Here is an 11,962-nt window from a genome sequence, read left to right as displayed (position 1 = left end):
CTGGGCGTCCATATGACGCGGCTAGGCTGCTGCTCCGGCTGGGCGTCCATATGACGCGGCTAGGCTGCTGCTCCGGCTGGGCGTCCATATGACGCGGCTAGGCTGCTGCTCCTGCTGGGCGTCCGGCAGACGCGGCTGGGCGTCCACCAGACGCGGCTAGGCTGCTGCTCCTGCTGGGCGTCCAGCGGTCGCGGCTGGGCGTCCACCAGACGCGGCTAGGCTGCTGCTCCTGCTGGGCGTCCAGCGGTCGCGGCTGGGCGTCCACCAGACGTGGCTAGGCTGCTGCTCCTGCTGGGCGTCCAGCAGACGCGGCTGGGCTGCTGCTCCTGCTGGGCGTCCAGCAAACGTGGCTAGGCTGCTGCTCCTGCTCCTGCTCCTGCTGGGCGTCCAGCAGACGCGTCTAGGCTGCTGCTCCCGCTGGGCGTCCAGCAGACGCGGCTAGGCTGCTGCTCCTGCTGGGCGTCCAGCAGACGCAGCTAGGCTTCTGCTCCGGCTGGGCGTCCAGCGGTCGCGGCTGGGCGTCCACCAGACGCGGCTAGGCTGCTGCTCCCGCTGGGCGTCCAGCAGACGCGGCTAGGCTGCTGCTCCTGCTGGGCGTCCAGCAAACGCGGCTAGGCTGCTGCTCCTGCTCCTGCTCCTGCTGGGCGTCCAGCAGACGCGGCTAGGCTGCTGCTCCTGCTGGGCGTCCAGCAGACGCGGCTAGGCTTCTGCTCCGGCTGGGCGTCCAGCAGACGCGGCTAGGCTGCTGCTCCCGCTGGGCGTCCAGCAGACGCGGCTAGGCTGCTGCTCCCGCTGGGCGTCCAGCAGACGCGGCTAGGCTGCTGCTCCCGCTGGGCGTCCAGCAGACGCGGCTAGGCTGCTGCTCCCGCTGGGCGTCCAGCAGACGCGGCTAGGCTGCTGCTCCCGCTGGGCGTCCAGCAGACGCGGCTAGGCTGCTGCTCCCGCTGGGCGTCCATATGACGCGGCTAGGCTGCTGCTCCGGCTGGGCGTCCATATGACGCGGCTAGGCTGCTGCTCCCGCTGGGCGTCCGGCAGACGCGGCTAGGCTGCTGCTCCCGCTGGGCGTCCATATGACGCGGCTAGGCTGCTGCTCCCGCTGGGCGTCCAGCAGACGCGGCTAGGCTGCTGCTCCCGCTGGGCGTCCAGCAGACGCGGCTAGGCTGCTGCTCCCGCTGGGCGTCCAGCAGACGCGGCTAGGCTGCTGCTCCCGCTGGGCGTCCAGCAGACGCGGCTAGGCTGCTGCTCCCGCTGGGCGTCCAGCAGACGCGGCTAGGCTGCTGCTCCCGCTGGGCGTCCGGCAGACGCGGCTAGGCTGCTGCTCCCGCTGGGCGTCCGGCAGACGCGGCTAGGCTGCTGCTCCCGCTGGGCGTCCGGCAGACGCGGCTAGGCTGCTGCTCCCGCTGGGCGTCCGGCAGACGCGGCTAGGCTGCTGCTCCCGCTGGGCGTCCATATGACGCGGCTAGGCTGCTGCTCCGGCTGGGCGTCCAGCAGACGCGGCTAGGCTGCTGTTCCCGCTGGGCGTCCAGCAGACGCGGCTAGGCTGCTGCTCCCGCTGGGCGTCCATATGACGCGGCTAGGCCGCTGCTCCGGCTGGGCGTCCATATGACGCGGCTAGGCCGCTGCTCCGGCTGGGCGTCCATATGACGCGGCTAGGCCGCTGCTCCGGCTGGGCGTCCATATGACGCGGCTAGGCCGCTGCTCCGGCTGGGCGTCCATATGACGCGGCTAGGCCGCTGCTCCGGCTGGGCGTCCATATGACGCGGCTAGGCCGCTGCTCCGGCTGGGCGTCCATATGACGCGGCTAGGCCGCTGCTCCGGCTGGGCGTCCATATGACGCGGCTAGGCCGCTGCTCCGGCTGGGCGTCCAGCAGAAGCGGCTAGGCCGCTGCTCCTGCTGGGCGTCCAGCAGAAGCGGCTAGGCTGCTGCTCCTGCTGGGCGTCCAGCAGACGCGGCTAGGCTGCTGCTCCTGCTGGGCGTCCAGCAGACGCGGCTAGGCTGCTGCTCCTGCTGGGCGTCCAGCAGACGAGGCTAGGCTGCTGCTCCTGCTGGGCGTCCAGCAGACGCGGCTAGGCTGCTGCTCCTGCTGGGCGTCCAGCAGACGCGGCTAGGCTGCTGCTCCTGCTGGGCGTCCAGCAGACGCGGCTAGGCTGCTGCTCCTGCTGGGCGTCCAGCAGACGCGGCTAGGCTGCTGCTCCTGCTGGGCGTCCAGCAGACGCGGCTAGGCTGCTGCTCCTGCTGGGCGTCCAGCAGACGCGGCTAGGCTGCTGCTCCTGCTGGGCGTCCAGCAGACGCGGCTAGGCCGCTGCTCCTGCTGGGCGTCCAGCAGACGCGGCTAGGCCGCTGCTCCTGCTGGGCGTCCAGCAGACGCGGCTAGGCCGCTGCTCCTGCTGGGCGTCCAGCAGACGCGGCTAGGCCGCTGCTCCTGCTGGGCGTCCAGCAGACGCGGCTAGGCCGCTGCTCCTGCTGGGCGTCCAGCAGACGCGGCTAGGCTGCTGCTCCTGCTGGGCGTCCAGCAGACGCGGCTAGGCTGCTGCTCCTGCTGGGCGTCCAGCAGACGCGGCTAGGCTGCTGCTCCTGCTGGGCGTCCAGCAGACGCGGCTAGGCTGCTGCTCCTGCTGGGCGTCCAGCAGACGCGGCTAGGCTGCTGCTCCTGCTGGGCGTCCAGCAGACGCGGCTAGGCAGCTGCTCCTGCTGGGCGTCCAGCAGACGCGGCTAGGCTGCTGCTCCTGCTGGGCGTCCAGCAGACGCGGCTAGGCTGCTGCTCCTGCTGGGCGTCCAGCAGACGCGGCTAGGCTGCTGCTCCTGCTGGGCGTCCAGCAGACGCGGCTAGGCTGCTGCTCCTGCTGGGCGTCCAGCAGACGCGGCTAGGCTACTGCTCCTGCTGGGCGTCCAGCAGACGCGGCTAGGCTGCTGCTCCTGCTGGGCGTCCAGCAGACGCGGCTAGGCTGCTGCTCCTGCTGGGCGTCCAGCAGACGCGGCTAGGCAGCTGCTCCTGCTGGGCGTCCAGCAGACGCGGCTAGGCTGCTGCTCCTGCTGGGCGTCCAGCAGACGCGGCTAGGCTGCTGCTCCTGCTGGGCGTCCAGCAGACGCGGCTAGGCTGCTGCTCCTGCTGGGCGTCCAGCAGACGCGGCTAGGCTGCTGCTCCTGCTGGGCGTCCAGCAGACGCGGCTAGGCTGCTGCTCCTGCTGGGCGTATAGCAGACGCGGCTAGTCTGCTGCTCCTGCTGGGCGTCCAGCAGACGCGGCTAGGCTTCTGCTCCGGCTGGGCGTCCAGCAGACGCGGCTAGGCTTCTGCTCCGGCTGGGCGTCCAGCAGACGCGGCTAGGCTGCTGCTCCTGCTGGGCGTCCAGCAGACGCGGCTAGGCTGCTGCTCCTGCTGGGCGTCCAGCAGACGCGGCTAGGCTGCTGCTCCTGCTGGGCGTCCAGCAGACGCGGCTAGGCTGCTGCTCCTGCTGGGCGTCCAGCAGACGCGGCTAGGCTGCTGCTCCTGCTGGGCGTCCAGCAGACGCGGCTAGGCTGCTGCTCCTGCTGGGCGTCCAGCAGACGCGGCTAGGCTGCTGCTCCTGCTGGGCGTCCAGCAGACGCGGCTAGGCTGCTGCTCCTGCTGGGCGTCCAGCAGACGCGGCTAGGCTGCTGCTCCTGCTGGGCTTCCAGCGGACGCGGCTAGGCTGCTGCTCCTGCTGGACGTCCAGCAGAAGCGGCTAGGCTGCTGCTCCTGCTGGGCGTCCAGCGGACGCGGCTAGGCTGCTGCTCCGGCTGGGCGTCCAGCAGACGCGGCTATGCTGCTGCTCCTGCTCCTGCTGGGCGTCCAGCAGACGTGGCTAGGCTGCTGCTGCTGCTCCTACTCCTGCTGGGTGTTCAGCAGACGCGGCTAGGCTGCTGCTCCGGCTGGGCGTCCAGCAGACGCGGATAGGCTTCTGTTCCGGCTGGGCGTCCAGCAGACGCGGCTAGACTGCTGCTCCTGCTGGGCGTCCAGCAGACGCGGCTAGGCTGCTGCTCCTGCTGGGCGTCCAGCAGACGCGGCTAGGCTGCTGCCCCTTCCTCATCTGGGCGTCCATCAGACGTGGCTAGGCTGCTGCTGCTGCTCCTGCTCCTGCTGGGCGTTCAGCAGACGCGGCTAGGCTGCTGCTCCGGCTGGGCGTTCAGTAGACGTGGCTAGGCTGCTGCTCCTGCTCCTGCTGGGCGTCCAGCAGACGTGGCTAGGCTGCTGCTGCTGCTCCTACTCCTGCTGGGTGTTCAGCAGACGCGGCTAGGCTGCTGCTCCGGCTGGGCGTCCAGCAGACGCGGATAGGCTTCTGTTCCGGCTGGGCGTCCAGCAGACGCGGCTAGGCTGCTGCTCCTGCTGGGCGTCCAGCAGACGCGGCTAGGCTGCTGCTCCTGCTCCTGCTGGGCGTCCAGCAGACGTGGCTAGGCTGCTGCTGCTGCTCCTGCTCCTGCTGGGCGTTCAGCAGACGCGGCTAGGCTGCTGCTCCGGCTGGGCGTTCAGTAGACGCGGCTAGGTTGCTGCTCCGGCTGGGCGTCCAGCAGACGCGGCTAGGCTTCTGCTCCGGCTGGGCGTCCAGCTGACGCGGCTAGGCTGCTGCTCCGGCTGGGCGTTCAGCAGACGCGGCTAGGCTGCTGCTCCGGCTGGGCGTTCAGCAAACGCGGCTAGGCTGCTGCTCCGGCTGGGCGTCCAGCAGACGCGGCTAGGCTTCTGCTCCGGCTGGGCGTCCAGCAGACGCGGCTAGGCTGCTGCTCCGGCTGGGCGTCCAGCAGACGCACCTAGGCTGCTGCTCCTGCTGGGCGTCCATATGATGCGGGTTGGCGAGTTGGCGTCCACTAGCGGGGGGAATCTTGCTCTTGTGCGTCCAGCACCGGTTCTTAGGCTGCTCCTGGGGGCTCTAAGGCTGTTTCTGGACGTCCCGCAGCGTCTAGTCTTTTGCTTTGCTGCCTGGCTGCGAGCAGTGGCGAGGCTGCTGCTTTGCTTTTTGGCTTTCAGCAGCGGCTGGGTTTTAGCAGCTAGGTTGCGGCGCTTCAGCAGTGGTCAGGTTGTTGCTCCTGCTGCTGAGCTTCAGCAGCGGTCAGGTTGCTGCTCCTGCTGCTGCGCTTCAGCAGCGGTCAGGTTGCTGCTCCTGCTGCTGCGCTTCAGCAGCGGTCAGGTTGCTGCTCCTGCTGCTGCGCTTCAGCAGCAGTCAGGTTGCTGCTCCTGCTGCTGCGCTTCAGCAGCAGTCAGGTTGCTGCTCCTGCTGCTGCGCTTCAGCAGCAGTCAGGTTGCTGCTGCTGCTGCTACACTTCCAGCGGTCATGTTGCTGCTGCTGCTGCGCTGCAGCAGCGGTCAGGTTGCTGCTGCTGCTGCTGCTGCGCTTCAGCAGCGGTCAGGTTGCTGCTCCTGCTGCTGCGCTTCAGCAGCGGTCAGGTTGCGCCTCCTGCTGCTGCGCTTCAGCAGCGGTCTGGTTGCGGCGCCTGCTGCTGCGCTTCAGCAGCGGTCTGGTTGCGGCTCCTGCTGCAGCGCTTCAGCAGCGGTCAGGTTGCTGCTCCTTCTGCTGCTGGGCGTGATTTTCATCTGTTAGGTTGCTGCTGCTGCTGCTGCTGCTGCTGCTGTTGCTTCTGTTGCTGCTGCTGCTGCTGCTGCTGCAGGGCGTCGAGCAGCGGCTAGGTTGCTGCTGTTTCTTGGCGTCTCTCTGCTACTTCCTGTTGATATGCTGCTACTGGGCATCCAGAAATATCTTTTACTGCTGCTGCTGGGCGGCTGCTAGGCAGCGGCTATCCGGTGGCTGCTGTTGTGGCAACAGCTATTGCTGCGGGGCTTGGTGCTAGTACCGGCGGATTCTGCTGTGGCTGCTTCTGTGGCTGCTTCTATGTGGCGGCCAGACCTTGGCTACGGGACGTTGGCGGCTAGCTGGTTGGTCTTTCAGTGCCTCCTTCTACGGTTTCAGCCCCTAGGTGGCTAGGCGGCGGGTTAGGCGGCGGGTTAGGCGGCGGCGGCGGCTAGCATTGGTTGCTATTGATGTTATGCGGCTGCTTCTAGGTGCTGTTTGCCTGGTTAAACAGATCAAGTTTAAGGTCATTTCATTCAAGATGGCGGCCGTGATGTCAACATTAGTTTAGTATCAGAGCCAGAAAGCAATACTAGGACATATATTGCTATACTATTAACCCTTACTGCACATGTAATACGCTTACAGTACCTGCCTGGTGTAAAAATTTACGAATATTCGTCAATAATTAAAATTTTACGAATCACTTTACAAACCTCTAATATTTTTCGTAAATAGTTTTTATTTTTCTGCTTTATAAAAAAATTTAGATTCTCTACCTTGAGAAACGATATCTTAAAATATTGTTGAGTTAATTTAATTGGTTACTTCACCGTGACAAGTATATTTTGCTGCGGCGATAAGCTGCACTGGCCTGGAGTCAGCATACCTTCTCGCGCGAGATCAAATTAATATGTCTGCCGTTTATATCCATTCTTTATAGTGGCCCTAGACCACATTGTCATCTCCGTGTTTGGGACTGGTTCAGGTTCGCATAAAACTTGTCAAGGAAACCGGGAGCAATTACAAACGTAAGGCTAGGTTTTAAAGTTTCGCAAGTATCGAAAAAAAAAACTTTGGTACCTAGAGTGTATTGTCGCAAAACGCCACTAATACTAAAAATTTAAATCATGATAGCGTAGAAAAAAATACTTTTAAGAATTTTTTTTTTGGTCAATTACTGTCATGAAAGCGCATGATTTTAACGATATTATTCTTTATAGTTGCAGTAACTTAACTATCCTAAACATTTGACAAGTGAAAGCTTGACAAGTGAAAGCTTGACAAGTGAAAGCAGTACGCACGTAAAAAAAATTAAAAATTTTCGCTCTTTCCACGAAACGTACGCATCTTCCAAAGTTTCCGAAATGCTTATCTTCAGTTATAGGAGAAAGAAAATGGGAGCCGAATGGCTAGAAGTTGACAATTGGGCAACGCCTGCGGGTTGTTTTTTTGGTCTTGCGTGATTTGCAAACGTGTGTTCTTAAACTTGATTTTATGACATTACGTCTTCCAGTTCATCATATTTTTTTTATTTTTTTTTTATTCAGTAAACTCAGTCTTAAAAACAGGAATAGTTTTTTGCCGGAGGCAAACCTAAATTGTAAGAAGGGAAAGTCCCACTTTTTTTTACGTTTTCATATTATGTAACTTTAGTGTACACAATTAATATATGTGTTATTATAAAATTCTTGATATTTCTGTAGAAATAAATTTTAAAAAATGACACTAACATACATAGTTTTAAAAAGTTATTTGGAATGTTTTATCATATGTTTATTTGAATGAAATCAAGGGTCATTACTATACTGTATTAAATGGGCAATGAGATCGCTGTACCAAGTGCATATTCACATTCCAACACGACAGTGTTTCCCTTCCAAAGACGTGCCTGGGATCCAGCGCTGATCGGTCGGCGTGTCGCTTTGCAGGCGGACTGGTGCTGCGAGGCAACCCGTGGGCCTGCGACTGCGACCTGGTGTGGCTGGGCCACTGGCTGCGCCGCTGGCTGCGGGAGACCATGCAGATCCACACGGTGCGGCTGGACGCAGCGCAGGAGCTGCAGCGGCGCGCGCGCGAGGCCTCCTGCGCCGACCCCAGGACGGGCCAGCTCGTCCCCATCGTCGACCTGCACCCGGAGGACCTCCGCTGCCACGCCAGCGCCCTCAGCCAAGGGGGAACCCCGTCCAGACGCTCCTTCGGCAGCGACGCCGGTCGCTGGGCGCTGTCCATGCTCGCCGTGCTCCACTGGTGGTGGTGGTGCTGACAGGCGTCCGTGCCCGTCCCTCCTGGCTGATGGCCACCTGGTGACACAACCGTCAAGTTCCCATCCGCGGCGAGCATCGCCCAACGAGAGACCTGGAAGACATGACTGTCATCGCGTAACAACTATGATATTCAGTGTGATGGTAGAGTTCCAATATGCTGCGATAATTGCAAGTGAGTGACTACGTTGGACCTGGAAAAAAGAATGATGAATCGCCATGTAATGAAACTATCAAAATGACGTATGCTAAAAAGATCGTACGATCCTTCTTACTATGATAATTTTTTTTCCGACCAGAAGACGTTAACTACCAGCAACCGCCTGTTGACATTTTCACGAACAGTCCCGAAACATGCTACATATCAAAAAAGTTCCCGTCCGCTGCGATGGGAACGCCAACGGGTGGCATTGTTGGATCTGAAAGGTAACTAGCTGATTGTCAACATGTCCTGCAGCTGGGATTCAGTTTTCAACCGCGAGCATCACATCCGAAGCGGTTATAGAGTTACTGACTGACAGCCAGGTGGCACTCTCTGAGACCACTACTTATCAACTATGTCCCATCTGCTGCGATCATCGCCAACGGGTGACAGTTTTGGACTTGGAGGACCACTGATGTTCACAGAGTCATGAAAACATTAAAAAAGTACCGGGCCTAAAATTATATCTTCCCCCTTACTGATACCTACTTTCAGACGGGAGAACCACAGCCGGACGACGGCAGAGTTACGGGCATACCACCTGGTGACATTGCCCCAAGCGGCCGGCAAGTACCACTTCATATCAGCTAGGTCCCATCAACTGCGACTATTACCACCGTGTGACTGTTGGACCTGCGAGGCACCTTATGGTCACCCCGTCACGAAGATATTGTGCTTGAAATGACATAAATCTCCTGACAATGATTCGTTATAGCCGTGAAAGTCACAGTAAGGTGACACCGCTGGGCAAAAGCGTAATATACACACAGGAGATCCATGATGAAGAATTTACAGAATTTGTTTACACGAAATACTTCTTTACAAGTGGGCAAGTGGGTGACTTTGCTTAGGTGTCTCTTATTAACAAAACTTTCGCACAAATATTTATTGACCAATTTACTAAACCTACTCACCAAGATTCGTCTTCAACTGCGAGCATTGCAGAGATGATGGTGTGTTCACTGGCTGATCAACTGGTGAAACAGCGAGCAGTTTCCAAATCCTCTCCACACCAAGGACAGATGCTCTGAAGAATATATGAAACATTACTGATTTTCACCTTCGACTAAACATATAAGTTCAGTGAAAACCTAGTGATATAATTGGAAGTTCATAGACTCGAGTTACTATAAATCAGTACAATATTCGAATCCCTGCAATGTAATAGCCATCAAAGAGTATTAGAATGGTGACAATGTGACTTTGTAAGACCATCTTAACACTTAAAAACAGTCATCAAGTTGAGCAAAAATTAACAGACCCCTACTGAATGTTGGGGACTCTTGGTTTGGTTCTCCTTCAGCTGCAAACCTTATAATCGGGTGAAAATAAGGATTCGGAATATAACCTTGGGACACTACTATAATCTCATGTACAGCACCTATTAACGAGATGTTAGTTGAGAAAATTAAGAAGTGTTCCACTCCGAATGAGATACGTTTTAAATGGGTTACTTTTAATTTTCCTCAGGCATTGCTTTGGTGAAAATGGCTTTCACTCTGTGTTATGGTAATGTTAGTCGAAAAAATGTGGTTTGTTCTCTATTTTAAGTATTCAGTATTGTAGAAACTTAAAAATAAATGGACACTGAATAATGAGAAAATTTTGCAAACCAGGTTAATATAAATATTTTATTCCTAAGTGTTACTGTTGAGGTTTGGTTTCTCTTAATAACACTTTAATCACTGTTACTGCTTGTTTCTATACTGTTTTGGGTGTTTGAATAGTGAGAAGTGTCCTCCATGATCTGAATTTAAGACTAAATTATTTTCCTCGGTGTTGTTCCCAATAAACCTCGAACACCTCAGGCAAATGTTATCTCCCTCTAATGGTATCATTGGCAGATTAAGATTACCTCAAAAAATCCATATAGTGAAAATGAATTTTAGTACCTCTCCGCTAGTTAATGTAGAAAAAAACTTCTTTAAAGTGGTTTTATTATTGTTTAATTACCTAGGTTTACTGCTAATAATATGTTTAAATTTATAATATTTAATTTTTAAATTGTTCTGATCATAAAACTTGATTAACCTCTTAAATCATTATAGGCTCTCCCTTGAAATTTACTACCAAGGATTAGTTTCATTTTGTGCTAAAAATTGGTATGAGGTACGTCCATCGTGTACCATAGCACCAGTGGATCTCCCAAAAATTACTACTACAGACACACTAAGTCTGATGCTCGTTAAAATTTTATGACAAAAAATAAAGGCATAACTTATTAATGGTAATTTTTCCCCTCGATCAGTGTGCTCAATTTGGCATGCTATGAGACAGTGCCCTCTATACATGTGGAAAACTTTGAGTCCATACACAAGTTGTAAGTTTGATATTAATTGTTTTTGTGTGCTGCATAGAGACATTTTACAGTTGTAAATATATTTTTAATTTAATAACTTATTGAAACAGTAGTTCTGAAAACAACCCGTAAATTTTTAAATTATGTGAAAAAGCAAATACCTATAACGTTCAACTAGCTCAACTCCTTCAAAAGCAAGTTTAAATGCTCAGAGGTTTTAAATTTATTTTAGTAACATCCTTGTAGAAAAATTGGATGTTAAAAATTCCTTTTTAATGCAGTATGAAATCACAGAATTCACTTATCAAAGGAGCAGCTATGTGCAATTCTTTAAGTCGCGGACATTTTCACGACAATATTACACGCTGAGATTTGAGATAACCAAAATTCCACGTGCATTATTCAAATTCCGCTTAGTTATAAAATATTAAAATTATATGTTTTCACTTACATAACCCACTATAGTTTAATTTTATAAAAAAAATAAACTTATGTTCAATTCAATTATTGGTTGAGTGGTAATTTAAAAATCTCCATTGCAAGTATTCTTACTACACGTTAACAGTTTTCTTATTAAATTCATTGATTGTTGAAAAAATGCGAAATATTTTAAATTTTGTTACGAAGTATCTGAACCACCATTTTTAATCCAATGAAATCTAAATATTGATTAAATAGTGTAATAGTTTTATCAAAAAATGTTTTTGCAATAATATATATATTAGCTTTCGTAGTTTAGCCAGTGATACGTTCTCAAAAATTATTGTTAACTTAATTTGTGATCATCTGTTAAAGCATTATTTTTGGCGTTGGGATAGTGTTTGAGATGTTTTTGAAAAAAACGTTTTTAATGTGATTATGTATTACTGTAATTAAAGGGTAGCATGAATCCCCTTTATATTGAATCTAAAGGTGATTTTTTCTTAAGCCCTTTCAATTCTCTATGAATGTTTTAGCAAAAGTTTTATCAAGAGTTGTTGTGAAAACTATGCATAAATTGATTCAATTTTTTTTGTTATTTTAACATTGAACCGTCATGTGCATGTTACATTCAATCTCTCTATATATACCAAATTTAATCACTCACAAACATGTTCCGGTTCTCTTTATAAATGTATAACAATGAAATGAGTGTCAGTGCCAAGCGATATATGCAGTACGTCTTAATACGTGGAAAAAAAAAGACCAAAGAAATTTAAAAATATATATAACTTAAACTTGAAATGTAAGCATCATAGTGGACAAAACTTTAACTTATGAAAGTGAGGTGCATAGTTTCCTTTATTGTTTAGGTAAGATAAAATGTGTTCGTGAAATATTTTTCCGATGCAAAAAATATTTAGCTCAATATCCACACTTAAACAAAAAATAATATTTTTATTTTAAGTTGTTTTATTACATTTATATGTGCATTCGAGCTTTAAATTATTTATGGACTGATTTTTTTCATGTGCGGTAATTTTTAACTCGACGGAAAAAAAAATTCTTTTAAATCACGTCTAAGATATACAGTAGGTAGCAAGACCGTATATCATAAAATAAAAAAAATTCCGACGTACATGCTATGGAAATTAATCTGACTCAAGAGTTAAATGAGCGTCCTTTTAATGACAAGAGGTCAAGAAGAATGTTTCTTAAGTAAGTACTTATCCAGCGTGAGACTGCGCTAAGTGTACAGCTC

At 53.0% G+C, this 11,962-nt stretch overlaps 1 protein-coding gene across 1 annotated transcript; it reads right to left on the bottom strand.

Annotated features, from left to right (window-relative positions):
• Positions 1-7,001: 7,001 nt before the first annotated feature.
• LOC134537192 (uncharacterized) lies at positions 7,002-9,003 on the bottom strand. Its single transcript, XM_063377459.1, has 2 exons — positions 8,897-9,003; positions 7,002-7,819 (listed from the first exon to the last, which is right to left on the bottom strand). The coding sequence occupies exon 2, from the start codon at positions 7,746-7,748 to the stop codon at positions 7,320-7,322; it is 429 nt and encodes a 142-aa protein (XP_063233529.1). The 5' UTR covers positions 7,749-7,819; positions 8,897-9,003; the 3' UTR covers positions 7,002-7,319.
• Between the last annotated feature and the right edge of the window lie 2,959 nt (positions 9,004-11,962).

Source organism: Bacillus rossius, chromosome 12 (assembly GCF_032445375.1).
Source record: "Bacillus rossius redtenbacheri isolate Brsri chromosome 12, Brsri_v3, whole genome shotgun sequence".
Taxonomy (NCBI): domain Eukaryota; kingdom Metazoa; phylum Arthropoda; class Insecta; order Phasmatodea; family Bacillidae; genus Bacillus; species Bacillus rossius.
Note: the sequence above shows the minus strand (reverse complement) of the source record. Positions and strands in the feature narration are given on the sequence as shown.